Below are 27,077 nucleotides of genomic sequence, written 5' to 3' on the forward strand. Positions count from 1 at the left end.
GTGAGAGCGGGGTCTGTGAGAGGGACTGAGGGGGATGTGGGAGGGGCTGAGGGGGCTGTGAGAGGAAATGAGGGGGCTCTGAGAGGAACTGAGGGGGCTGTGAGAGGGACTGAGGGGTCTGTGAGAGGAAATGAGGGGGTTGTGAGAGGGGCTGAGGGGGCTGTGAGAGCGGCTGAAGGAGCTGTCTGTCTGCTTTTCTCGTGGCTTGTGCGAGTCTCGGGAGGTGCAGCCCTGCTCAGGGGCTGTGAGTGGCTCTCGGGTCCTGCCCCCCCTACTCGGGGGTGGCACCTGCTCCGATGCCGGGGGCCGTGGGTCGCTTTGTCCTTGTCACACATGGAGTTATCCCTCCCCTCCAGCTGCCTGTGCCGGTGCTGCTTCTCCTCCCTCTTACCGTTTTCCTTGTGGGTGCAGCGAGAGATAAATCGGGTCCAAAGGACTTGGAGCTGCAGAGGGAAGGTCTAAATCCCAAAATCACCCGCAGGGAATGCACTTGTCCGTGCAGGAGCTGCCCGAAGTCTCTGGATGTAGGTCATGTGTGTGTGTAAATGAAGATCTCACGCTTTCCTTGAAGAATTGACCCCTCAGGTGAGTTCCTTGTTACTATTTATAAAGCTCTKGTTGAYCCTGGGTGTTTTATCTGGTGAGTGKCAATAAATCAGTGTYYCTCGTGCCCTTTRCCTCCTGTGCCTGGCTGGGGAGTTGTTCTTCTCTGTGACCAAGGAAAGAGCAGAGGCTGGAGAGGGGAGGTGGAGTTTCAGGGAGTGGAACACAGCGTCAAAACACTGSTTTATTTATTTTTCCACTTGAAATCTCCCAGCCTGCAGCAGGCTGTGGGCTGTGCTGGAAGGATTCCSTGTCAGTGTTTGTGTGTCCCTGCTGCAGCCCTGTGACAATCACTGTGTTTTTTTTATTCCCCACTTTTCCCTTTGCTGTTAGATTCTCCCCTCCCCTGCTGGCAGCTGAGAACTGCCCTTCCCTGGGTGTTTTCTCACTCTGCTCCCGTTTTTTCCAGGTGTTTGCWTTGCTCCCTGAGAGGTTGCAGCCATGTTCAGTGCCAGCCAGTCATCCAGGGCTCAGTTCCTGGACAAGGCCCGGCAGGCGCGGGAGGAGCGGCGGGAGCTCAAGGAGAGGGAAAGAGCTGCAGTCCAGCTCCAGGCTCTGGTCAGGAGGTTCCTGTGTCGCTGCCGCCTGCAGAGGGACATCAGGTGGGTGGGATTCATGGGATGAGTTGGTTTGGAAGGGAGCTTAAGGCTCATCTCATTCCAAACCCCTGCCGTGAGTAGGGATGGCTTCCACTAGTCCAGGTTGCTCCAAGCCCCATCCAGCCTGGCTTTGGACACTTCCAGGGATGGGGCAGCCACAGATTTTTCTTCTTCCACCCTGTTCCATGTCAGTTTGAGTCTATTCCCTCCTGTCCTGTCATTCCAGGCCCTTGTAAAAAGTCTCTTTCCATGTTCCTTGTGGGCCCTTTCAGGGAGGGAGTTCTGCCTTTGCTCCGTGCTTGCTTTTTAACTCCAGGTTTTTCCCACTTTGGTAGGAGAGAGGTGGAGGATTTCTTTGGTACAAATGAGTGTGGCTCAAGTAAAAGAAGTGCCCTGTCTGTGTTCAAAATTGCCAGGAAGCTGCTGTTTGTCTTCAATCCCAAGGAGGACAAGGAGGTGAGGACACTGCCCTGACATYCCTGCTCTGCTTTTAGGGACAGGTTTTAAAATGTTAAATATATTTAATTCCTTACCCAGTGATCTCGGAGGTTGCTGCAATTTATTTGGCTTTCAGCAATGTTCTCTCTGTCTCCTGGCCCTTCCTGAAGGGATCTGCACGTAGGAATGAAACAGGAGAAGCCTTGAATTTTTCAGCAGTGGTTCTGTATTCAGGGCATCCTTTAATGGATGTTTTTCCTGGTGACTTCAGCAGTTGAGCACTGCCTGAGGATTTTGGCACACCCAGGCAGGGCTGTTGAGGCAGCTCCCAGAGATCTCTGCTGGCACAGGGAAGGTTTTTTGGCATCCCAGCAGCTCTTCTCACCATGCCCTGAGTCTGTGGGCTCACAGTGGAGCCCTGAAATGATGATCTTTGCCCCAGGAAACTCTGAGGGCTGRCTGGAAGGAAAACAGCTGGAAAACAGAAGGCTGTGTTTCAATGGCAGCAGCAGTGGGGCATGTTTTAATCTCTGCCCCATGGAAATCTGTGCTCAAATGCAGKTTTCTGTAGGTACAGCAGCCAAAAAAAGCCCTGTGTTCCCAAGGAGGGAATTCTACACAGCAGCAGTGTGGTGTGATGTGCTCCAGGGAAGGAGCCATGGGAATTCCTGTAGGGAATATGTTGGGAACATTTACTGGTTTGATACAGAGAGATCCTGCTCCCTCTGCTGAGCTGTTTCTTGTGCTTTTCCAGAGTAACCCTTCCTGTAGTTAGAACTAATCCCACCTTTGGATTTCCCCAGAGGTTTGAAAAGCTGTGCCGTTGTATCCTGAACAGCATGGATGTGGAGAACGAGCCCAAGGTCAGCAGGGGGGTTTGGTTTGGTTTGGTTTGGTTTGGTTTGGTTTGGTTTGGTTTGGTTTGGTTTGGTTTGGTTTGGTTTGGTTTGGTTTGGTGGGATTTGATTTGGTTTGGTTTGGTGAGGTGGGAGGCTGGTGGTTATTGTTAATTCTCTGTGTGGGAATTAACCTCCATAATATGTAATTTTTAGCTTTCAGAAGCCCCTGAGCAGTGTGGAGATTCCACAGGGAAATTTTCACAAGTCCTTTAGTATTCCTGTGATGTTTTTCCTCTGTACAGCCACGGGAGTTAAAGGACATTAATTTCTGGGGTGGGTAATGTGCTTTGACCAGGGAATTTGGGGAGAGGAATTTCTTGGTCCCATTGCTGGGTTCAGTTCCCAAACTCTGCCCAGCAGTAGCACAAACCCCAATCCCCCTGTGCATCCCCCCCTTCCTCAGGTGTGGTACGTGTCACTGGCACTCTCCAAGGACCTCACACTCCTCTGGATCAAGCAGATCAAAGACATTCTGTGGTTCTGCTGTGAATTCCTCAAGCAGCTCAAGGTAAGGACTGTTCTGTTATCTCTCCCTGCCTTTGGCAGGTGGCACAGGGCTCACTGGGATTGTTAATTCTGCTGTTTTTTATCCCAGCCTGACATCCTGCAGGACTCCAGACTGGTGAACTTGCACCTCACAATGCTGGTCACCTTCACGGACACTTCCACCTGGAAAATCCTCCGAGGAAAAGGTTGGTGCATCCACATCTTCCAGCCACTGATTTGGGACTTGGTGTGAAAATCTACTGAATGTTCTGGCACAGGGTCACAGAGCAGCTGTGGCTGCCCCATCCCTGGAAGTGCCCAGGCCAGGCTGGACAGGGTTTGGAGCAATCTGTGCTAGTGGAAGGTGTCCCTGCCCATGGCAGGGGGTGGAATGGGGTGATCCTTAACATTCCTTCCAATCCACACCATTCTGGGATTCTGTTTTTGCACCTTATTTGCCACAAAAAAATCATTCTGCTCCTGTGTTTGCACAAAACAAGGATTCCCTTGGGATTAGACTGTTCCCCTTGGGATTAGGCTGTTTCCTTTAGGACACCAACAGTTGTTACAATGTTTTTATAATATTCCAAACCCACACACAARAAGAGTTTTGAGGATAAGGGAATGTGCTTTTAGCTCTGGGGTTTTGTAGGAATTAGATGCAGAAAAGACTGGCGAGTAATTGTGAAGAAATGAAGCTCTTAAAGCTTAAACTGGACAGTGAAATGCTGCCAGAATGATGGRTTTGTGTGGAAGGACAAGGGCTTTGTGCCAGGAGGGCTTGAGCAGTGACAAACCTTTGTGTGGGGGTGTCAGGGTGGGGCTGTGGTGCTGCTGKAGTGACATGAGTGCTTTAACCCAAAGGTGAGACCCTGAGACCTGCCATGAACCACATCTGTGCCAACATCATGGGCCACCTGAATCAGAAGGGCTTCTACTCCGTGCTGCAGGTCAGTCTGAGCTGTCACAGACCTGGCTGTGCCCAAACCAGCCCCAGTCCTACTTGTGCCCCTCTCCTGAGGAGCTCTTTGGATCTGGGCTGGGGTCTCAGGGAGGAGCTGCTGGTGTTTTGTGCATGATTGTTTTTCTCAAGCAAAGCAGGGTGTCCCTACCTGAGACCAACTCCACCCTTCCCCTTCTGTCACCGAACCTAAATCCTGCTTAATCACCTCATCCTGAGGACAAATCCTAAATAATTTTCMCAAACTTTGCAGCTGTCACATCATATGGGTTGGGTTTGTTTGCTGTTCTGCTGGGGAAAGGAGCTGATGTAATGAATCTTTTAAATAAGAATTACATTACCAAACTCTGAGCCTTGCCTGTTAATTTTTAAAGCCTGTGAGTACAGGTTCTAGGGAAATAAGTCCTACAGTGTCTGATTTCACTGCAGTTTCTCTGTTCTGCCATTATTAACCTTTAGCCCTTCTAGTTCTGCCAAATAACTTGTAAGAGCTGGATTTTAGCCTGTGTTGATGTTCTTTTTCTCTGCATTWAATAAACTTAATGTCTTTCAGGAGTAATAGTATTATSTTTTTTTTTCTGGGTTTTTWTATTTTGATCTCTTTTTTCATTCCAGATTTTGCTAACTAATGGCTTGGCAAGATCCAGACCTTCCCTGTCCAAAGGTTCCTTAACTGCCATCTTCTCCCTTGCCTTGCGGTGAGTCAGCTGGAGCTGCTTCGGGAGGATTTACAGCCAAACTTATCTTTTTTAGTGTTTTTTTTAAAGACTTCTCATTCTTTCAGTGGTGATGAGCCATTGAGATTATCACCCTGATGAAAGAAGTTGCTTTAGGCAAATGGCTCGCTTTGCTGTCATCCTTTTTTCAGATCAGAGAGGCTTTAAGTCAGGAATTAGTGTGAGCCTAAACTTGGGGGTGCAGTTCAGTTCAGGGTGAGCTCGCTCTGAGAGCAGAAGTGTGAGTGGATGATCTTTTCCCTGGGATGTTTCAAAGCCAGRTTGGAAAGGGAATTCCCAGTATCCAGTTCTGGAAGCTGTGATGGTTTCCCAGGTCAGGTTGAGCTCTGAAGGGTTTCTCTCTCTCCGTAGCCCTGTGGTTGCTGCACAGTTCTCRGACAATCTGCTGAGGTCCTTCCTGATCCACGTCATGTCTGTGCCTGCTATCATGACTCACCTTGCTACTCTCACACCTGAGGTAAGTGGGTGATCTCAGAGTACCAAAATTTTGCTGCTTGTCACATCAGGTCACCTGCTATTCCATTTTATCAGCTCTTGGAACAGAACCTGGGCATTTCTTGCTTTGCCAGTTTCAACTCTCTGTTGTGAAATCCTGAAAAATACTCTGGATTTCCAATGCAGAMGTTAACACCAGTGGGATGATGGGCTGAAACTGCCCTAAAATATTTAAATAAATAAATAAATAATAAAGGCATATATGACCCACAGCATGAATTTTTCATGTTCTCACTCTTCCATTTCTATAACCACAAKCAGAGCCAAAGCTAAACTCGCTCTGTTGGGTGGCAGAACCTCTGTGGGGGTGACCAGAGGGCTGCCCACTAATCCAACCCAATCTGCTTGGTGCAGGTTTTGTGCCAAATGGGCAAACCCTGTGTTCTTGCAGACAGATCATTGCAAAGGTCTGGTTCCAAMTCCAGCATGACCTGTTCACCTGCCAGGGGTTTTATTTCTCTGTGGGGCAGCAGCTTCAACTTGCTGCTTTATTTGGGAAGGAAAGCCAGTGCCAAGTACTGCTGGCAGATCAGGTGTGGGAATGTGGTGTTTCCCAGCCTCACTGGCACTTCCATCCTGTGTTCCAGCGTCTGGCAGTGATCGAATCTCACGATCTCTTCAGGAAGTTCATCCTGTTCCTGAGCAGAGAAGCGCAGTGCCGGGATGTCTGCGTGTGCTTGGAGGGCAGTCACACTCTCTGCTTGCTGGGTGAGCACCTCCAACACTTGGGTTGAGTTTGGAAGAAAGCCTCGAGGCAGATCTTCTTTCTCCATGGGTCAGAGCTGCCTCCAACTCATTATTTTTAATTGTTATTTTGATAACAGTTTATTTTCTAAATAATAACTGAGATGTGTTTTGGGATGTTGCAAACAAGGTTTAAGATGTTTGCAGAGGGAGGAAGGGCCARGATTTGCTCTTGTATCCATGTCATGCTGAGCTGTGAAGCATCACCTCTGCCAGCTTTTCACTTGGGCTCTGAGCAAGTGTTGGTGTGTGGCAGRCTTGGATCTCCCTCCCCTAAATGGCCCTAAATGCTGCTGAAATATTCAAATTTCTGCAAAAGTAGCAAGATTACCCGTTGGAATTCTGGGGTAACCATGGGTTGTAGCTTCTCTAGCAGTTTGCAGAAGGTGTTGGTGAGAAGGTGGCCAAGGGGACATGTCACCTCAGTGGTTGATGTGTGCTGGAAATGGCTTCCTTCAGGGTGGCCTCTCAGATCATTTCTGACACAAATACTCTCCTGGGACTGGAAGGGATTCACTCCACCTGTAACCCCCGTCCCACATCATCTGTTCYTCCCTAAGCCTTGCTGTGCTGCTCCTTCCTCCAGGCAATCTGGTGTTCCTGGGCTCCCTGAATGACCAGGTGCTGGAGGAGGAGACAGCTCATTTTGTGGGGGTGCTGATCCACATGCTCTCCTACTGCCAGAAGTAYGTGTCCCAGAAGAAATCCAACCTCACCCACTGGCACCCTGTGCTGGGCTGGTTCTCACAGACTGTGGATTATGGGTGAGTGGGAAGGACCTCACGGGGAGAGATAACGAAACCTCTCCTTTTATTTTTTTCTTTATTTTTTTAATATGTTGCAAAGTGTTTTATGTTTTGAGATGAACAGGGAGAATAATTTCTCAGATATTTCAGGTTCTAGCTGCACTATAAAYTGTAGCATTCCTACACAGACCTTTCCATGGGAAAACTTAGTGTAGCTAAACTGGTGAGCAGTGGCCATACTGGGACTCTGACACATCAGCTCTTGCTGTGAGGAATATCTGTAGGGTGGATGGATATTCCAGCTTGGATTATGAGCTGAATGGATCAATATCACTGCCTGATGTTGCATTCATGGCCCCTAACCTGTCCCCCTGTCCTTCTTCCAGGCTGAACGAGTCCATGCCCCTGCTGACCAAGCAGCTGCAGCACCTCTGGGGAGTCCACATGATCCGTATCCTCTTCAGTGATGTGCTCAGCAAGAAACTGCTGGAAAATCAGGAAATAGTTCAGCTGCCAGCACAGCCAGTCTCCCCTCAGAACAGCCTGCCTATGAAAAGTCAGTTCTGGAGGGTTGTGGGGGWTTTTTGTCTGTGTGTGTGTGTRTTTACATGGATCCCTCTCCAGACTTGCAGGGTTTTGACTTTTCCACTTACGCCAAAAACTTTGAGTCATTATTTGCAGCAACTGCCGTTGCTTAGGTGGGGATGTGACCTCTCTTATTTGTAATTCCTCCTTGGAATGCTTCTGTGACCTGGGGCAAGTCTCTTCCTTTGGTGCTGGGAAAATATTTGCTTATTTTAGCAGTTTCTTTTCATCGTTTCTCAAGTAGCTGAAGTGCTTTTGGCATAACATAGAACTTCCAAGGGAAGATGGGAGCCCAGCTTTTCATGTGGATAGCAAGGTGAAGCTGGCTCCTGCACCTGTGAGGTGTGCTGGTCCTGCAGAAGAGGATTTGGGATAAAATAACTATAAATCAGATATTTTCTATTTGCTGCCCATAGCACTGGATCTTGTGGTCAGTAGTTGCCGCAATCAGGATTGTGGGTCACGCAGTGGTTTGGGTTGGAAGGGAGMTTAAAGATCTTTCTGTTTCCCCTTGTCCTGTAGAGAATATACAGAATTGTGAAAAGGTTTGAATTGGAAGGGATCCTAAAGCCCATTTGGGGCCATGGGCAGGGACACYTTYCACTRTCCCAGGCTGCTCCCAGCCCCRTYCAGCCTGGCCTTGGACMCTCCCYRGGATGGGGCAGCCACAGCTYCTCTGGGCACYCTGTTCCAGCCCCTCCCCACCCTCCCAGGGAAGGATTCCTTCCCAATATCCCATCTAACCCTGCCCTCTGGCACTCCTCCTGTGTTTCTGCCACCAGATCTATTCAAGAGAGCTTTCCAGAAGTCAGCCTCAGTCCGGAACATCCTGAAGCCWGTGGGAGGGAAGCGCGTGGACTCTGCCGAGGTGCAGAAGGTTTGCAGCATCTGTGTCCTGTACCAGACYACCCTGACCACCCTCACCCAGATCCGCCTGCAGATCCTCACAGGTCAGGGCATCCCTGTGCTGCTCAAATTCTTCCCAGTGGAGAGAAAAAAGAGAATTTCATGTTCTTATTTCTGTTGATTTGTTGGGAGTTTTATCATTTGCAGCAGTGATATTGACTGGCTGGGGAAGGCTTGTTCCATCCTGGATCATCYGTGGGATCAATAACATTGAGCACCACTTGATCAAGCACAGACTCTCCAGAATACAAATTAAAACAAGTTTTCCTCTCATGAAACCTTGCTTACTCCCTCTCAAACTTCAGCCTGAGTCAGTGTTTTTGGGGAGCCTGGCAATATTAATCTTTCTGTGGTGGGAATGCTGAATGCTTTCATACATCTTGAGAAYAAATTGCCTGTCTTGGGAAGGGATGGAGGAGGAGATCAGCACTGTTCTGGTCTGGTCTGGTGGGTAGAGCAGGGAGTGAGTCCAGAGCTTTGAGTGCTTTGTGGTCACTGTGGGTGCAGCTCTGTTGTGTTCTCATCCCTAAGGTGGGTGTGGGATCACAGGAATTAATTATTTTCTAAAGAGGCAAAAGAATTAGGGGAAAAAGGTTTAAGATGTGCAAACAATGCTTCATTAAAAGCACTTTTTTTGTGCTTTCCTGGTGATTGTCCATCTCCTGTTAATGTAGACAGGCCTGGGAGCCAAATGGGATGCTCATGTTCCTCTTTTGCTTTGTAAAAGGATCTTTCAGCTTTAAGTCTTATCTCTTTGAGCTTTTACAAGCAGCAGAATGAGCTTTACTGAGTGCACTTGATATTTTCATAGGTCTCACTTACCTGGATGATCTRCTGCCCAAATTATGGGCTTTCATCTGTGAGCTGGGACCTCAGGGAGGGTTAAAACTCTTCCTGGAGTGTTTGAACAACGACACAGAGGAATCCAAGAGGCTGCTGGCCATGCTGATGCTGTTCTGTGACTGCTCCCGCCACCTCATCACGTAGGTAGCACATGRATGGGGGTCCCTGGATTTGTGACAGGGGGCTGTTGTGTTCCTTCAGGTTGAAGAGAAATAGTTAAGGGTTTATGGCTTTTCACGAAGAAATCTAGGGAGGGTAAAGCAGCAAGATTTTGGGATTGAGTGCAGAAAAATGAAGGGCTTGAATAGCACTTTACCCCTTCAGCCATGTGCTGCTTCCAGCTGGTAACAAAACTAGCCATGGGGGGAAGGAAACAACACAAAAGATGGGAAAGGGGGTGAAAAATTGCCCTTGCTGGTCAGTGGGGAYAGTTCTGTCAGCTTGAATGAGGCAAAAATGTTCTTGGGAATGGAAGAAGTCCTTTTAAGCATGAAATACTGGCTTTGCTTGTATCTCAGCCTTTCATACCATCTTCTGTTAGGATCTGCTATCAGTCAAAATCCATAAATAAGGTTTGGTTGTTTATGACTTCAGATCCTCATGGGTGTCAGTTGTCATAGAAATAAGAGCTGCTGCTAAAGGATAATGTGCCTTTATGAAAATTTCAACAGGGAATTAAATTTACACTTGTGCATTTGCATTTGTTTGCTCTGACAGGATTCTGGATGACATCGAGGTCTACGAAGAGCAGATTTCATTCAAACTGGAAGAGCTCGTGACCATMTCCTCTTTCCTGAATTCCTTCGTGTTTAAAATGATCTGGGATGGAATTGTAGGTGAGTGCTTTTAGTGGCTTGAGTCGATGTCACTGTTAGAACAACAAATGCCATTAATTGTGGAGTTTGAAGCTTCTGCTAATTATTACTTGGCACAAAAAGCACTGCTATGTGGGAATATGTCCCAGTCTTTTGATGTCCAGATGCCACCATCACGCTTGGCACCAAATCCAGAGCATTTCCCTCTTTCCAGTAAGGATTTGTGTAACAGACATGATGGGCACGTTGCTTTTTGGCAGAGATGAAGTTTAGCAAGGCTGGGCCATGTGTTGGACGAGAGCAGGGCAGTGCTGTGACCAGGCAGAGCAGCTTGCTCAGGTCTCTGTAGAATCTGCTGCAGATCTCTCTGCTGGTGTGATTTGGGTACGGCTTAGCTCTGGTAATGAGCTGAGATATCCCGTTCTGATGGGAAATGAGGTGGCTTTGATTGGCTCTGTTTAAAGAAGAGCTTGCCTGTCTTCCCAGAGACACAAAATCCTTCCCTCCGGAGGCCGCGCGGGTCAGGAGAGCACCCTGGTGTGATCAAGGTGTGGCTCCTGCTGTTGCCAAGGGTGCCTGGACTTTGCTGCCTTGTTCCTTTTGTGCAGAGAATGCCCGAGGGGAGACCCTGGAGCTGTTCCACTCGGTGCAYGGCTGGCTCATGGTGCTGTATGAGCGGGATTGCCGCCGGCGCTTCGCTCCTGATGATCACTGGCTGCGCAAGTGAGTGACCCGGGGCAGCTCCAGGTTTGTCCCACTGCTCCACATCCTCTGGGGAGCATGGTTTGGGATCCCTTCTTGACATTCTGCCTGTGGGATCGAGGAACTGCTCCCTGTGTTTGCAGTTAAGGACATCCCTCGTGCATTTTTCTGTGGTGGGAGGTTTGGGTGGTGCTTTGAAAATGCACTCAACACCTTAGGTGTTCCTGGCCCTTTTTACCTTCTCATTGTGTACACTGAGCAYTTCAGTCATCTCTGGAATCATTGTTCCCTCTTTCCCACCCCCAGCTGTGTCCCACACCTGGGCATTTCTCAGGGATCTCTGAAACTCTGCCTTTCTTTGTCAAGGGACCTCAAACCCAGCGTGCTYTTCCAGGAGCTGGACAAGGACAAGAAACGAGCCCAGCTGCTCCTGCAGTACATCCCACATGTCATTCCCCACAAGAACGTGAGTGGGATAGAGGCTGGGGCTGGGTGACCTGGGTGGCCTGGGGTGGGAGTGACATGTGTCTGGAGCATTTTGTGACCTGGAGCTTCTTTTGAAAGGCCAGCTGAATAAAAGTCTTCTCCTTCGCCCTCACCTTCCCCAGTAGATTTCCTTTAAATGTCTTGATTTCTGTCTTTGAGAGAGAACTGATTTGTGTCCTCACCCGTTGCCAGTGTATTTCCTTCAAATGTCTTGGTCACTGTCATTGAGACAGAACTGATTTATGTGTGCAGCTGCATGGGGTGAGTGGGTGACAGTGGCATCACTGGGCACAGCTGGGATCAGGACACCCAGCAGCAGTTCTGTGTGTCATGAGCCTCCCAAAGCCCTGCTGCACTGCAGGACGAGGATCCTCATGGGCTGACACTTCCATTGTTTTTTTTTTTTCACAGAGGGTGCTGCTTTTCCGGAACATGGTGACGAAGGAGAAGGAGAAGCTGGGGCTGGTGGAGACGAGCTCAGCGTCCCCTCACGTCACCCACATCACCATCCGCCGCTCCCGCATGCTCGAGGTGAGGCCCAGAGCCAGCCCACGGGGCAGCAGCCTGGCCTGACAAAAACAAGGCAGAGGGAGTGAGATTTTACCTTCTGTGTGGGTGTTGAGGGCCCCACTCTCAGAACTGGCATTCCAGGAGAGTGCTGGACCCTCATTCAGCTCAGGCTGCTGCAAACCTGGGATTTTGACTTGGAAAACACTGTTTTTTTAAGCTCAATGACAAATGCAGATTGCTGTGGTGGGCCTGTGTCCTGTCTGTGCTGCATCTCTGGGTGAGTGTTTCATATGTCCCCCTCTGGGATTGTCCTGTGCATTTTCTGATTTTTTAGGATGGATATGAGCAGCTCCGGCAGCTGTCCCAGAACGCCATGAAGGGAGTGATCAGGGTGAAGTTTGTGAATGACCTGGGRGTCGATGAGGCTGGTATTGATCAAGATGGAGTCTTCAAAGAGTTCCTGGAAGAGATCATTAAAAAGGTGTTTGACCCTGCRCTGAACCTGTTCAAGGTATGACACGGGTGCCATCTGAGGTGACAGGGTGCAGGCAGAGCCAAGGTGGCTCACTGAGCTCTTATCTCTGTGTGCAGACCACCAGTGGTGATGAGAGGCTGTATCCATCCCCAACATCCTACATCCAYGAGAACTACCTGCAGCTCTTCGAGTTTGTGGGGAAGATGCTTGGGAAGGCTGTGTATGAGGTGAGATGGTGCCTTTGAGAGAATCTGTCCTGCTTGGGGGGGTTGTTGTTAAAGAGAGCAGTTTGGAAAAATGGCTTGGGTAAAGATCCTGATGGTGGAACAGGGTGGAATTTCTTCAGGCTTGTGTTAAAGATAATTTTGGAGGTAAAACCTGGGAAATACCTTGATTGTTGTGTGGRGTCATCAGCCTGGTKTTTTGGTGTTACACCTTACAACCGTGGATTACACCTTAYTCCATTTGTGGATACCTTATAGAGACAGAAGGCAAAAAGGAGGATGGAATGACAGAATGACTCTCTCATAGGATGATTTGGGTTGAAAGGGAATTTTCTAGTCCAGTCCCCTTCCCATGGGACTACCACTAGCCCAGGTTGCTCCAAGCCCCATCCAGCCTGGCCTTGGACACTTCCAGGGGCAGCCACAGCTTCTCTGGGCAGTGTGTGCCAGTGCCTSCCCACCCTCACAGGGAAGGCTTTTTTCCATATATTTCATTCAAATTTCCATATATTTCATTCATTCTTCCAGTTCAAACCATGTAAGGCAGCTCTTTTAAAGGACACACAGAGTTCCCCAGGTCCCTTTTTGYACCTGCCTTGCTAATTAATGCATTTTAAGAGGATGTGGTGTTTGTAGCTGATTTTGTTGCTCTTTACACTTCTTCCACATCACAAGRTGTGCCTTGCAGGTAACCAAAGGTGCGTGGCAGGACCTTACCTGTGCATTCCTCTTTTCCATAGGGAATAGTTGTGGATGTGCCATTTGCTTCCTTCTTTTTGAGTCAGCTCCTTGGGCACCACCACAGCGTCTTTTACAGCTCTGTGGATGAACTTCCCTCCTTGGACTCAGAGTTCTATAAAAATCTCACTTCAATTAAGGTTTGAGCARTAATTTTCCTGTCATTCACCCCCCTGAGTGCTGCCTCTGCTTTTGGGTACTGCTTTAAAAACCCCTGGGAGTAACTGGTGGTTCTGCTGCCAAATCCTGATCTTTTTCCCTTTTTTTTTCCCTTCTCCTGTTGCTCTCCAGCGTTATGATGGTGATATCAGTGACCTGGGCCTGACACTGTCCTATGATGAAGATGTGATGGGTCAGGTAGGTTTTTATTCAGTGAATTGTGGGAATTTATCTCTCCTTTGTCCCAAACACCCTCTTCATGTTACCATGRAAGGCTGGCTCAGCTTCTCTGAGCTCAGCCACAGGATTCAGTATTTAACTGTGGGCAGAGAACAGCTTTTTTCACAAGAAAAGGTCACCCTCCGACCCTTAATTTTTCTGCTGCCAGAGTTGAAAAAGTATTTGTTGCTTCCCCTGTATAACTGGTATTCCTCTCTTAAGAGCCTGTGAGTAGGGAGAAATTCCTTTTCTTCCCACATGGATGTTTCTGTCAGGGAAACTCCAAGTGTGTCAGGAGGTCTCTTGGCTTAGAGAAGGAAAAGCTGTTTGTCAGTCCCTCAGGAAGACTTGGAGGTACTTGGTTGCACTTGAGCTGTGTRGGCACAGCTGGAAAATGTGGAGAGATGAGCTAAAAATGCCTTGTGCTTCAAATTCCATGGAGAGCCATGAAGGACACCTGCTGCCTCGGGATTGCTGAGGTTTCAGCTTGGAGGATCCTTTCAGGTGAAAAATAAAGGCTGGAGCAGGATACAGAGCCCAGCAATGAGTTCACTGAGGTTAAAAACACCCCAGGCACTGCTGTTTTCCCAGTGCTGAAGGAGCCAGGTGGGCTCACCCTGGGTGAACTGTGATTCCTGTGGCTGCAGCCGTGTCACAGCTGAGCTCATGCCCTGTGCTGGGCTGCAGTCTSACCCTGGAATGCAGCTGGAGCTGGGACACAGAGGCCTCTGGATGTGGGAATGAGGGTCCTGGAGGGTCCTGCACTGTCCCTGAGCTGGATACCACCAGATTCTGGGAATCCTTCCTGCCTGGAGTGCCCAGCTGGAGGGACAGAGCTCCAGCATGAGACCTGTGGACGAGCCAGCTCCAGGCTGTGCTGTTACACTGAGCCATCTGARCTCACCCAGCCTCTGGATTCTGGGGTTGTGACAGTCCCCCAGGGCTCTGGGAATTGATTTGTGCGTGGTTCAGCAGTGATGGATCAGACTGCAGAGGAGCCTTCCTGGGAGAAGGGCTGGCTCCACTGGTGGSAGAGCTGCAGTTCCTACTGTTCAATTACTCCCTTCATAGTTAAGCAAAACTGGTTCGAGGCAGAAGCAGGATTATTACTTAAATTTTAAATCCTGCTGGTTTATTGTAAAAATAAATGTTTTATGGGGAGGTAACAGCTTAGCATGGCATTTCCTTCCATTGTGGTTCCAGGCAGTAATTAGCAATCCAATCATTTCTTCCCTCAGCTGGTTTGCCACGAACTTGTTCCTGGAGGGAAGACCATTCCCGTTACCAATGAGAATAAGTAAGTACAGCAATTAGATTTTTAAGGTCACCACTGCAAAATACTTTATTCTGGTTCCTTGGGCTTGCATCTGGAATGAATTGAGATAGATTGGAGGAGAAGGAGCACATAAATATCTTAATAGAATTTGCTGGTTACAGTTCATCGGCAGAAATTGTATTAAATTTGATTTGCAAAATAAAAATTGACAATTTGCTTCTTGAAACAGCACTTCTGAGGTCAAAGGCACCCAGTCAGGGAGATTCTGCAGGATTTAATGATGCTGATGGATACAGACAGATGGATTCAAAGCAATTCAGGCACACAGTCGTGAACACAGAGGGCACAGATGCTCAAAGACACCTTGGAGCAGACAGATCTCCTCAGAATGATAACATGTGGCAGTTGTATAAAGCACCGTGTTCCGAGCAGACAGTGCTGAATTCAAATGTACTCGACAGTCGTTCTTTAGAGCCAGGAAATCAGAGGAGACACCGAGCCCCGGGGCTGTTTTCACAGATAACCGGCTTTTAGATCGTTATCAGAAATGTCAACTCCGGAGCCTGCAAACCAACCCCACCTTTTTGTTCCTTTTTTTTTTTTTTTTCCCTATCCCCTTCAGTGCTCATAAAAGCAGGATGAAATATCTATTAAGCAAATGTGTGTTTGAACTGGTGATCTGGGGATTGTTCTCTTTTTCCTGGTGAATGGAAGCTGGATCCCACCTGGATCTGTGCTCTGCACTCTGATGTTCCCAGGCTTTTCCCTTCTCCAGCTCTGAGCAGGGAGTTTGCATTTGAAAAGATCTTCCTCTGGCTCCTCACAAATCGGCTCAGGGACAAAGTTGAAAGTTCTGGATGCTGCTCTAGTMGTTTRCAGCAGAAATTTGAAGCTTTTGTAMCCAAATTGGGAGTTGGGARGGAGCRGAAGTGTTGGGAATGGCAGCAGTCTGGAAACTGCTCTGCCTGGGGATGGTGGGATAACCTGGCCAAAAGGCAGTGGGATTGTGGTGGGAGCTGCTGGAGAGGAATCAGCAAGTTCAGGTGTTTTGCCCAGGGGTGAGAAGAGGAAGAGCTCCCCTCTAACAAACAATTCATCTCTTCCACATCCTGCAGGAAGGCGGGATCTGCTCCGTGGTTTTGGTGTGGTGATTGTCCAGCCAGGGGCAGCAGAATGTGGTGGTCTGTTGGTCAGACCTAAGGGAAAGTCTGCCAAGAGAGCTGAGCTGTTCAAAGGAGTTGRAGCTGTGTCCAGCCAGGGTTGATCAAGGGGTTGTTAAAGTCCCTGAGCTGGGCAGGAGCTCTGAGAAATGAGCAGAGTCCCAGAGAGGAGAAAGGGGCAAAATCAGGGCAGGAAAACATTTTTACTGGCTTAAATAAAGAGCAGGGCCTGGAGGGGAAAGCATAACCCTGTCCAGGCTGTCCCAGTCCTTTTGGGGCTGGAGAAACACTGCAGGGACAGTTCAGTGATGGGTCCCCCTGACTGCTCCACGTCCCCTGTGCCACCCTCCCTGTCCCACAGGATCAGCTACATCCACCTGATGGCCCATTTCCGGATGCACACGCAGATCAAGAGCCAGACTGCAGCTCTCATCAGCGGCTTCAGGTCCATCATCAAGCCCGAGTGGATCCGGATGTTCTCYGCGCCGGAGCTGCAGCGCCTCATCTCCGGGGACAACGCCGAGATCGACCTCGAGGACCTGAAGTGAGTGGGAGTTGGGGCTGCTGGGCCTCTCTCAGCTGGTCTGGGGTTGAGCCTGGCCTTGCAGAGCTCCTGGGAGGTGGCAGGACAGTCATTTGTCCCCAGGTTCTGCTGCTCCTGCTTGGAATGTGAGGAGCAGACGGGAACAGAGTTTGGGAACGTGTTCTTAAGGCTCGTTTGGGAAGGTCTTTTCTTCCATTGGTTCCTCGGAGCAGAATTTCTCTCTGTTTTTCCCTTTCCTCTGATAAAGTGCTCAGGAAGTGCTGGGTRCTCAGTGCCAGCAGTGAACCTTGACCYGTRGCAGRTGTTGGACAGGGCTTGGAGCAACCTGGGCTTGCTGGAATTTGGAACAAGATGAGCTTTAGGGTCCCTTCCAACCCCAACCATCCCAYAYRAGTGACCTTTCCAGAYCTTGTGCCAGKMCWGTCACAGCCTTTCCCTCCCCAGGAAACACACAGTGTACTACGGGGGCTTCCACGGCAGCCACCGCGTCATCATCTGGCTCTGGGACATCCTGGCCAAYGACTTCAGCCCCGAGGAGAGAGCCATGTTCCTCAAGGTGAGTGAGGAGCCRTCCCTGCCCAGCTGGGATCTGGGGTGACGGGGCCAGGGCTGTTGTCCAGGTGCCCAGCAGAGCTCTGGGAMAGCCCYGGTGTCACCACAAACACCCCTGCMCAGGTGGCACTGCCCAAAGGCTGGGGGTGCTCAGTGCCAGRCTGTGTCACTGGGTGGCTGTCCCTGCCCTCACCGCCCCCATGGTCACCATGTGGCACTTTGCAGTTTGTCACCAGCTGCTCCAGGCCTCCACTTCTGGGCTTCGCCTACCTCAAGCCTCCTTTCTCCATCCGCTGCGTGGAAGTGTCTGATGACCAGGTGGGCATCCTGCTCTCGGGGCTTGGGAATTCCCTGCCCAGCTTCCTCCCCTCCTGGAAACCCTAAAATTGGGAAAAAATAGGTGCTAGGATTAGATACCAGGAAGAAATTWTTCCCTGTGGTGTGGCTGCCCCATCCCTGGAAGGGTCCAAGGCCAGGTTGGGTGGGGGTTTGGGATGGTGGAGGTGCCCCTAATCATGGATGGAACAAGATGAGCTTTTTTTGGGTTCCTTCCGACCCAAACCATTCCACARTTTTATACCTGAAAACAACCCMAATAAGAAGCTCATGGCTGCACCYGCCTCTCCCCCCACAMAGYAGCTCCAGGCTCGTCCTGCCTGGTTCCCTGGGTTCCTCCAGGGTTGTGTTTTCTCMTTGGGATCTCCACTGTCTCCCTGCWCACCCCGCYCACATCAGGCATTGAGTTACAACCATTGCTCCTTGGGGAGGGTGGGAACCTGAGCTTTGGCTCTCCCCATCCCCAGTGCCAGGTTTATGCTGGCACCTCTGTCCCCATGCCAGGAGGGCAGAGGGAGGTGACAGCTCTGTCCCCTCACAGGACACGGGGGACACCCTGGGCAGCGTTTTGCGCGGCTTCTTCACCATCCGCAAGAAAGAGCCGGGCGGGCGCCTCCCGACCTCCTCCACGTGCTTCAACCTCCTCAAGCTCCCCAACTACAGCAAGAAGAGCATCCTGCGGGAGAAGCTGCGCTACGCCATCAGCATGAACACGGGCTTTGAGCTGTCCTAGGCACGGCCTGAGCTCGGGACGGCGCTTGGAGCTGCTGCTGGAAGGGGGGAGCCCTTCCCGCGCGGAGCTCGGAGCAGCTCCGCGGAGCCGGCCGCTCGCTGGAGGCCTGGGCAGGCAGCTGGCGATGGAGGAGGTTTGCAGGGATCCAGGGAGGAGCTGCTGGGCTCGGGGCTGGCTTTTCCTGGGCACGGCTCCAGGCTGGAGGAGGGGATGGGCCTGACCCGAAACCCTTCGCTTGACACCCACGGAAATCGTCCTTAAAAGCAAACCCCGGGGGAGCAAGGAAGGAGYGTTCCAAGTGCCACTCGGATCAGTGACAGCGAGACCCCCAGCAGGATGGGCAGGCTGGGCAGCTGCTGCCATGGGAGTGCTGCTTTTTCCTTTGCCAGGAGCTGGAAGTGAGTCTGGGAAGCTGCACAAAGGCAGAGGGATGACAGAGYCCACGAGGAGATGACGGTGTTGGAACTGCTCACTCAGGACAGGGGAGTTTGAGGTGTCCCTGCCCCTGCAGGGCCCTCGGTGTGTCTCAGAGAAGGAATCACAGGGAAGCAGCAGGTTAAACAGGAGCAGATGGACCCTGTGGCTCTCGGGAAGGTTTTAAAATGCCAGAGGTTAAGGGCTGGAGCAGCAGGAGTAGGCTCAGCCAGCTGTGCCTCTGCCAGACTCCTGTCAGACCCAGGCCTTGGGACAGAAGGGGTCATGTCTCAATTTCTCAGGAGCAGCAAAGGTTTCATTTTTCTTGGTTTCCAGAGGACAGGAGCTGGCACACACTCGGGCTGCCCAGCACAGYGCTCAGGTGGGGCAGGTTCCTCTCTGGAACTTGTCAAGTCCTCTGGAAACTTCCACTGGCAAAACCCCTCTGGGATGGAAGTTTGTTTGCAGGCCCTTCCTTAGGGAGGTGTTTGGAGTTCTGCATAAGAGCCACATTTGCWTTGTTGCCAAACTCTTTATTTTGGTCGCTTTGTCTCTTTCTGGCCTTATTTCTGCTTGTTGGTGTGTGCCTGGAGCAGGCAGCTTTTGCAGGGGGTGACTTGGGAAGGTGTGGATCCTTCTTGAGACACTCACAAAGTGTCACTGCAGCTTCCCACCTTTGATCCCTGGAGCTGCTGCGAGTCCTGCCCRGGCTGGGGACAGGAGAGCCTGGGCTCTCCTGGCCCTGCTGGGATTCTGGCACAGAGGAGAGCTGTGGCACTGCCCTCTTTGGGACAGGGATAAAAGCCAGTCACCTCCTCCCCTTCACCTCGCTGGTAAAAAAAGCTCCTGCACAGGCTGGTGGCCTCTGCCCAGGGTTTTCTTTCCCTGCTTCCCTCCCTGTGGCACTGAGGATCCTCATTCTCCTCCCTGGCCATATCCCAACTCTCCTGCTGCCCTGCCTGGTCCATCCCACGGGATTCCTGTCCCCAGTAGAGCACAGGATTCCATAATGTGGGCTCTGGAAGAGCCCCCTTAACCCCAATATTCCACATTTCCAAGGGGTCAGAAAACCCTGGGCACTGTGCAGCCATGAGCAGCGAGATGGCCTTGGCTTCATCCTCCTCCTGTCGTGCTTCAGATGGATTTCAGAGAAATAACACTTTTTTTTTTAGAATCAATGCCTGGAAATGCATCTGGAAAGCAACGTCAGGATCCTTTTTCTCTGTCAAATCAGTGAGATTAAACAGGAGTGATGGGAAGTGTTGGTGCGGAYAGGAATGTCTGCATCCAGAGGCTTCAGGACACTGGGCTGTGAGTCAGAGAAATTAAAGATGATGGTAATTTCTTTTTTTTCTTTTTAATACATAGAACATTTTGGCATTAACCAGTTGGTGACTGCATAGTTGAGAGGTTTAAGCACTGCCTTGGACCTCTCAAGAGTTTAAATATCACCCCAARTCTCCTTTTTCCTTCTAGGAAGCGCAGTGTGTCTGACTAGAGCACAATGAGCATTCAGTGAAATGAGTTGTGAGATAAAATCCTTGCTCCCCTTTTCCCTTCGTTCCTCAGGAGTACAATTCCTAGAAAAGATCTTACTGCAGAGTTAGGTTGGTCCCTCCAAATGTGGAGATGTTGCACTACAAGACACTGCTCCCTTGCTGGAGCTGGTGTGGAAAATGTGATAAATGTCCGGGAAATTCCTGGTGGATGCAGGTGAGGATTCCTGTKGAGGGGCTGATTCCTGTGTCCCAGTGAGGCTGTACCAGGTGTGTCAGTACCTCCTGCTCCATGGATCCTGCCCAGGGGTGGTTTTGCCACGGGAGATTGATGAGGATCTTTTCAATCCAAGCCTCGCTGTCGTGGTGACCTTGGTTYCATCCCTGCGTGTGAGAAACCTGCAGAGAAAATAAAGCTGAGATGAGTTCAGGTGGTTGGGTGTATCCTGRTCCTTTCCTAGGGCAGGGAATGTGCTGGTGAGATGCTCCTGGTGGAGGAGAGCAGAGCATTGGGGCCCTGGTACCTCTCAGAGGGCTCCTGCCTTTGTTCTGAGGGTTTGARGCCCTGGCACAGGGTGCCCARAGAARCTGTGGYCACCCCTGGGCCAGGCTGGACGGGGCTTGGAGCATCCTGGGGCAGTGGAAGGTGTCCCTGGGTGGCAGGGGTGGKTTGGGATGGGCTCTGAGGTTCTTTCTGACTCCAGGTTTGGATCCCTTCGCTGCCCCTCCATCCCTGCCCCCCCGGCCGTTCCCAGGGCTCTGCTGGGAGCGGGAGCTCRGTGGGAACGAGGGAGAGGCTCCCAGTCAGTGTGCAAGTGCCATTGTTTTGACACACAGGCATCTGGCACTGTCAGGAACAGCAAAAAGCGAGCCTGGAGCAGCTGCTGCCAAGGCAGAGCTGGCAGCAGCCGGGCCTGCACAGCCCCTGCTCCCGTGGCATCCGCCGGGATCTGGGCACGGCAGCGCTCGGGGTCAGCCAGGTCAGGTGTGGCTGTCCCGGGCACTGGGACCACACACACTGGGCACGGCAGGGTGAGAAACACTTTCACTGCAGGGTGAAATCCCTCCCTGGAGAGATAGGAGGGATCCCTGGGGCCTGCTGCTCCCTCAGTGCTGGCATTGATCAGAGCTGGGTGTCCCCACCTGCAGTGGGCACGAGTTTGGGAACAAACAGCAGCTCCTGCTGCCCCTCTCCTCTCCTGCTGGCTGTCCCAAACCCCAGGCTCACACCACAGGGTGTGATTCGCTCTGATCCCCCTGTTCTATATCCATGCCCTGGATGGATAATAACCCTGTTCCAGGTTAGGATGGAGAGGAGGAGGCTGTGCCATGCTCTGGTCTCCACATCCCTGAGCAGAGCGATGTACTGAATGTACAGTGTCCCTGCAGCTCATTTTTGTGTTTGCTCACATTTACCAAGAGGTGCAGCAGCTCCTGCAGCAGGTGCTGGAGCGGTCACACCCCATTGGCATTGTCACCACCTGGGTCAGTGGCACTGGACCGGTGCTCACTCAATCTGCTTTTGTGGCTCTTTCTAAGGTCGGGTTTTTCCTTCCTGGCTCTCTGCAGCTTCCCTGGGGTGGTTTGAGTCCTCCTTGTGTCACTGCCTCTCTGCCAAGGCGGGGATGGGGCGCTGGAGTGGGGTGGGCACTGCGGGGGGCATTCTGGGCCAGGCTGCAGCACAGGGGGAGCTGAGGGTGCCAGGCAGCCCCTTCCTCCACAGGCAGGCTCAGCCTGCTCCTGTCAGGCACAGGGCTGATGTTTCCTACCCTGGCCCTCTCCTGCCTGGGGAGGGTGTTCCCATTTCCAGTCTCATGGGGATTTCAGGAGCGTGTGAGAGCACAGGACTTGACCTGCTGGAGGATCTGTGATCCCCTCTGCTCCCGCAGCTCCAGTGGAGCTGTTGACTCCCCACTGCCGGGGCTGTGCACCCCAAAACTCACTGGGCTGGGTGTCCAGCACACCCTGTCAAGGTGGAGGCTTTCATCCCTCTCCTCCCTCCTGAGCCCTGGCCCAGGAAATGCTGCCTTGTGTAAATTTACATCTGACTTGGCACAATGGATGTTTGTGTCATCGCTGGCGGAGCAGCAGCCGCTCGGCTGCTCCCACGTCGTGGTGGTAATCGAGGTGCTTGAGTTATAGCTCAACTTATTCCGTTTTACAGCTCCTGCAGCGTTAACAGATGTACGGGCGTCTGATCCAATCATGCAGCAAGAGATTTTGGGGCCAGTTCTTCTCGTTTTGACAGTGTGGGAGCTGGGAGCAGCCATACATTTTACAAACAAGAATAAACGACCCTTAGCAACATATGGCTGCGCTGGCAGCTCCGGAGCGATCCCAAATCAGGCACCCTGCGAGGCAGGAATGTTGCTGGGCGCTGGAGCTGGGCAGSCTGGACAAAGCATCTGCCTTCCCTCGTGATATTAATGAGGTGCAGGCACTGGAATCCCTATGCTGTAAGGCTGGGAGGGCTGGGAAGAGACAAAGAGCTTGGAAAAACAACTGCCAGCCCGGAGCAAGGGAGCTTTATTGGGTTGAAAGGCCGGGCTTCATTTTGGTCACTCCATTGCTGCTGCCTGGCTGACCTTGTGGGGTTGGGAGCAGGGGGTGCCCTGTGCCTCTGCTCCAGCCTGGTGAGGAGGGTGCAGCAGGGCCTGAGGAATCACAGAATCCCGGGATCAGTGGGAACGTTCTCCAAGGTCACCGAGTTCAACCTCTGACCTATCCCTTGTCACCAGCCCAGAGCACTGAGTGTCACCTCCAGGCGTTCCATGGACACCTCCAGGGATAGGAACTCCAGACCTCCCTGGGCAGCCCCTGCCAGTGCCTGACCACCCTTTCCATGAGGAAATTCCTCCTGATGTCCACCCTCACTGTCCCCTGGCACAGCTCAGGCCATTTCCTCTCATCCTGTCCCTGTACCTGGGAGCAGAGCCCTCCTGGTCTGTCCCCTCCTGTCAGGGAGTTGTGCAGAGCCACAAGGTCCCCCCTGAGCCTATTTTTCTCCAGTTTAAACCCCTTTCCCAGCTCAAGGARCTCATGGCCTTCCTGTGACCTTGGGGACAACTCAGGGTACAATGTCCTGGCCCTGGCCCAGCTCTGCTGAGCTGCGGCCTTGTCTCAGCTCCCTCCTAAATTCGAGCCCTGCTCAAGTGACAYATGAGGGTCACCCCAGCACCTCCCTCTGCCCCAACCCTCCAGAAACAACTGCTGTGGGTAGAGAGGGAGGGGGCAGCTGGGAGCACCCCAGTAAATTTAATCTCTTCATCATGTTTAGTAGGTTGATTTATTTCTCCTTGCAATCCAAACAATGCCAGCTTTGGTCCCAAAACAGTAGTGAGATTTCTTCCCCCCAGCTGGAAAAAAAAAGGAAAGACTATAAATCCCTCCCTGAGCTGATTTATGAGGTGTTCATGAAGAATTTATATTGCGAAGGATTTTATTAAATTAAGCTTGAAAAGCCTCTTGATTCCTGAGGTTCACTCCTGGAGCCAGAGCTCTCGTAAAACTGGATGGAGCAGGCAGAGGGAATGGCTGAGGTGACACTGCAGCTGATGGGACCATCCAAATCCAGAGCATTTGTCACTGGGATGTGTTCCAGGCTGAGGCTTGGAAAATTACTCCATGAAAAATGTGCATTAACAAGAGCCATGAAATACCTGCTTCAAACCCAGGTGAGTGATGAGCTGGGGGATCTGTTAGTGCTGGGCATTCCTCAGTCATTCCTGGGCATTCTTCATTGGCCAAAAAGGGACACAGAGCCAGAGATTCCTTGGAGAACAAGATTTAGGATTTTTCTAGTCAAAAAATTGAGCAGGGGAAGGGGCAGGATGGATTTAAAAGCAGGACAAGCCCTGGATGGGCATCACCACCTCGCAGCATTCCCTGAGGGAACACTCACACCACCAGGTTTCACATGGATTCTTCTCAGTTTTATTTCCAAGCTGGAAGCAGCTTGGACCTGAGTGCAAAGCTGGGATTGTCTGTGTGATGTGGGTGTGAGCTCTCTGAGCACAGACCCCTCAGGAGGAGCCGTTAGGGTACCGCCCCTCTCACTCAGCTCCAGCAGCTCTGCCAGGGCCCTGCTCCTCATCCCAACCCCTTTTCCTGCATCCTCAGTGCCCTGGGTGCTCCCAAACCCTGGGCTCTGCTCCTCCTGCTCCTGCAGCCAGAGGGGCAGCTCCAGCAGAGTCACCTCCAGCACAGACCCTGAGATTTGGCCTTTCCTGCTTCACCCTCTCCATCCTGAGCCCCGTTCATGGCAGAGGATGCACTGGATTGTCAGCACAGAGACATTCCTCACATGCACAACAAGAGGCAGCCGGAGCCAAGGAATTATTGGTGCATTCCTGAAAATCTGTACAGCTCAGCTCCAGCTGAGGCTGATGGATCAGAAGGGACATGGAGCAGCAAGGCACACAGGGCTCAGTGTTAAAACGTGACAGTTTGCGGCCCCKTGGTACAAGGAAATTCACATTTATTATTTCAGAGCTGCGGACACAATTCCCAAACGCCTCCAGCTGCTGCTCCATATGAGCACTGTGACTTCAAAGGAGGAGCTGATWGTTTTCCCTTCACCAGCCCTCAGAGTCCTGTCAGAGCCTTCCCACAGCACCTGCTGCTGCACAGGGAAATGAAGGCATCTCCAAAATGTTATTGGAATTCTCCTGCCTCAACTCCCACCTGGRAGAAGCAGTGACTCCAGAGCCATCCCCACATGGGATGTGTGGACCAGGCCCAGCAAACAGAACAGGTGTGTTTGGGTCCCTTCCAACTCAGGCTATTCTGTGATTTTGTTCCTCAAGATTCATCAACAAGGTACTGATTATTTCACATAGAAGTTCTTGGCAGTTCCCTTCCAGTCCAGGCTTGTTCTCTTTCCTTTCCTTGATGGACAAAAGCAGTCAACTGGATTTAGTTTTCCATGATCAAGAAAAAAACATTCCAGCTCCCAGCTACAGCTCAGGTTTTATGTAGATTTTCTCTTCCTTCCCTTCCTTCATTGCAGCATAACGTGCCAGGACAAAAAGATAATCACTGAGCCTGGAGAGCAAGGGAAGAGTAGGAAAAAAACCAATCATCTTATTCTAGAAGAGAAGCTTGTAAAGAAGCAAAACCCCCTAGTTTTATCCCCAGAAGTAAGGAAATGCTTCAGTAGGACAGGACAAGGGTTTGGGATTTGATTTTTTACCTGTTTAAATACTTGGCCACRTTTGGATCTGCTTCCCCTGCTTGGACTAAGGGAACCACACTGGGAAAAAGGGAAATGTTGGTGTTTAACTTTCCAGCTCTGAGTGCACAAAGGGCTGCAATTTCCTGGAGCTTCTTCCCATCTCAAAYCTCCCCTGGGGTCCCCACTCTGACTCCCCCAGCACCTGTGACAATCTTTGCTTCCCAGAGGAATCTGGGAGGGGTAAATGATGCCAGTAATGTTTGTGTCTGTCCTGGAGACCYCCAGTTCTGCTCCTCCACAGAAACTCATCTGTGGGGATCACTGAACACAGAGAGACAATTTACAAGGGCATGGAGTAACAGGACAAGGGGGAATGGCTTCCCACTGCCAGAGGGCAGGGTTAGAGGGGATACTGGGCAGAAATTCTTCTCTGGGAGGGTGGTGAGGCCCTGGCACAGGCTGCCCCATCCCTGGAAGTGTCCAGGGCCAGGTTGGAAGGGGCCACAGAATCCCAAAGGGTTTGGGTTGGATGACCCAGCTGAGGGAAGGGAAGAACAGGGCCAGGCCTTGTGCCTCTTGCACTTCTGGYTTTGGACTAAACAAACAAAAGTTTGGCTTGAGCCCCAAGCACAGCCCASCCCTGGCTGATGGCTCCCAGTGCCCTGGTTTGCTGTCACTGTGSTGTCCCCAGCCCCTTCCTCCCCTTTTCTCAGGGTTCTCCCAGCACAGCACTCACCACCTCTCAGCCCTGCGGCACACGGCTCGGGAGAAATGCAGAGCAGCACTGCTCCTGCCTCCAGACTGGAACAGCAAGGAAACACCACTCAGAGCCTGCACCATTGGGGACAGCCCCCCTGCCCCTCCCTGGGAGASCTCAGCACCTCTCACACACATGGAACCGACCCCTGTGCCATGGCCAGACAAGGGAGGGGCATCCCAGTGCAGTAGGATGGGGAAATGTAACTCCCAGCTCCTTGTTTCTGCATTTCTTTTGGCATTTTCCCAGGGAAATAGCAGCCTCCCTGCCTGATTTCCCGTGGTAAGTGGTGGAGCAGGGCCACCCCAAGAAAATGAGGGGGCACAGGCAGCACCTACGGGCAGGATGAAGGTTCTGAGGGGAGGCAGCTGCTCTGAGTAACTGTCAATCCACTGCTCCAGCTCCAGGATGGGCTTCTCGCTAAAAGATGTTCGTTCTGCAGAGGGGAAGGAAGAATCACTGAGGTTGGAAAAGACCACCAGGACCACTGAGTSCTGGGATCAGGACTTCCAGGAAAGGCAAGACTTACTCAGGTGAGCCTCCCTGGCTGAGGAGAGCGGCGTGGCGAGGTTGGAGCCCACGTCCTGCAGCATGCACTGGACCTGGACAAAAATCACAGCTGCTGTCACTCCCACCCGTGGCCTTCTTCATTCCTGTGCTCAGCAGAGCTAATCAGCCAAACTCATGGGCTGCCCACGTGGTTTCTGCCCCAATTTCAAATAATTTCTGCGACAACAAAACTCGTGTCCATAATGTGGATAAACTCAGAGAGGAATCTGTCTGCCCACAACTCATTACCTGATCTACCAGTTTCCTTCTCAGTTAAAGGAATTTATCTTTTAGAGAGCAATCAAGGAGTCTTAAGGGTTTATATGTTGAAATATTAAATGTATGAATTCCTGTGTGGCTAAAATTAAGGAGTTCATGTTGTACTAGCACAGATAAGGGACTGCACCTGGTGAAGATTACCATTAATACTCACTTTATGAAGTTGATCAACAAACGTGTGGCCCTTTTCACTGCTAAATTCACCAGCCAGCCTTGGTTAGGGAAAAGAAAAACATAACAGAGTTAGCTGTGAATGTAAAAAWCACCACGAATATATGATTTTCCTCRTRAAACCCACAGTTTGGATACTCCTGGCCGGTCCTCACCCGATGGCCGAGCTCAGCTCGTCCGTGGCTCCCAGGGCCTCGAAGATYCGGTCGCCCTTCGGCCGCCGCTCGCCGGTGAAGGTGCTGGAGAATCCTTTGGGAAAGCGGGAGG

At 51.3% G+C, this 27,077-nt stretch overlaps 2 protein-coding genes across 3 annotated transcripts in view; one reads left to right on the forward strand and one right to left on the reverse strand.

Annotated features, from left to right (window-relative positions):
* UBE3B (ubiquitin protein ligase E3B) overlaps positions 1-20,401 on the forward strand; it is a 20,881-nt gene extending 480 nt beyond the window's left edge. Inside the window, exons 2-28 of one of the 2 annotated variants that reach the window (XM_057378060.1) lie at positions 357-585; positions 1,013-1,205; positions 1,538-1,658; positions 2,444-2,503; positions 2,943-3,047; positions 3,135-3,231; positions 3,890-3,975; positions 4,602-4,684; positions 5,075-5,180; positions 5,806-5,926; positions 6,549-6,726; positions 7,095-7,264; positions 8,076-8,243; positions 9,011-9,182; positions 9,760-9,878; positions 10,466-10,580; positions 10,926-11,025; positions 11,457-11,576; positions 11,890-12,066; positions 12,147-12,257; positions 12,995-13,132; positions 13,284-13,349; positions 14,609-14,667; positions 16,168-16,350; positions 16,795-16,906; positions 17,128-17,220; positions 17,780-20,401. In XM_057378060.1, coding sequence (XP_057234043.1) covers positions 1,045-1,205; positions 1,538-1,658; positions 2,444-2,503; positions 2,943-3,047; positions 3,135-3,231; positions 3,890-3,975; positions 4,602-4,684; positions 5,075-5,180; positions 5,806-5,926; positions 6,549-6,726; positions 7,095-7,264; positions 8,076-8,243; positions 9,011-9,182; positions 9,760-9,878; positions 10,466-10,580; positions 10,926-11,025; positions 11,457-11,576; positions 11,890-12,066; positions 12,147-12,257; positions 12,995-13,132; positions 13,284-13,349; positions 14,609-14,667; positions 16,168-16,350; positions 16,795-16,906; positions 17,128-17,220; positions 17,780-17,971 — 3,213 coding nt within the window. In that variant the 5' untranslated portion in view covers positions 357-585; positions 1,013-1,044 and the 3' untranslated portion in view covers positions 17,972-20,401. The remainder of the gene's footprint in view (positions 1-356; positions 586-1,012; positions 1,206-1,537; positions 1,659-2,443; positions 2,504-2,942; positions 3,048-3,134; positions 3,232-3,889; positions 3,976-4,601; positions 4,685-5,074; positions 5,181-5,805; positions 5,927-6,548; positions 6,727-7,094; positions 7,265-8,075; positions 8,244-9,010; positions 9,183-9,759; positions 9,879-10,465; positions 10,581-10,925; positions 11,026-11,456; positions 11,577-11,889; positions 12,067-12,146; positions 12,258-12,994; positions 13,133-13,283; positions 13,350-14,608; positions 14,668-16,167; positions 16,351-16,794; positions 16,907-17,127; positions 17,221-17,779) is intronic. The other variant, XM_057378061.1, reaches the window with a different exon arrangement.
* A 2,732-nt stretch (positions 20,402-23,133) lies between these two features.
* Positions 23,134-27,077, reverse strand: part of MMAB (metabolism of cobalamin associated B) — a 5,097-nt gene continuing 1,153 nt past the window's right edge. The window contains exons 2-8 of the mRNA XM_057378076.1: positions 26,966-27,075; positions 26,794-26,851; positions 26,341-26,413; positions 26,150-26,247; positions 25,791-25,855; positions 25,073-25,132; positions 23,134-24,924 (exon numbers count right to left, since the gene is read on the reverse strand). Of these exons, the coding sequence (XP_057234059.1) occupies positions 24,837-24,924; positions 25,073-25,132; positions 25,791-25,855; positions 26,150-26,247; positions 26,341-26,413; positions 26,794-26,851; positions 26,966-27,075 (552 nt within the window). The 3' untranslated portion in view covers positions 23,134-24,836. The remainder of the gene's footprint in view (positions 24,925-25,072; positions 25,133-25,790; positions 25,856-26,149; positions 26,248-26,340; positions 26,414-26,793; positions 26,852-26,965; positions 27,076-27,077) is intronic.

This window comes from Malurus melanocephalus, unplaced genomic scaffold (assembly GCF_030028575.1).
Source record: "Malurus melanocephalus ecotype Western Australia unplaced genomic scaffold, MMel_1.1 scaffold_340, whole genome shotgun sequence".
Lineage (NCBI taxonomy): Eukaryota > Metazoa > Chordata > Aves > Passeriformes > Maluridae > Malurus > Malurus melanocephalus.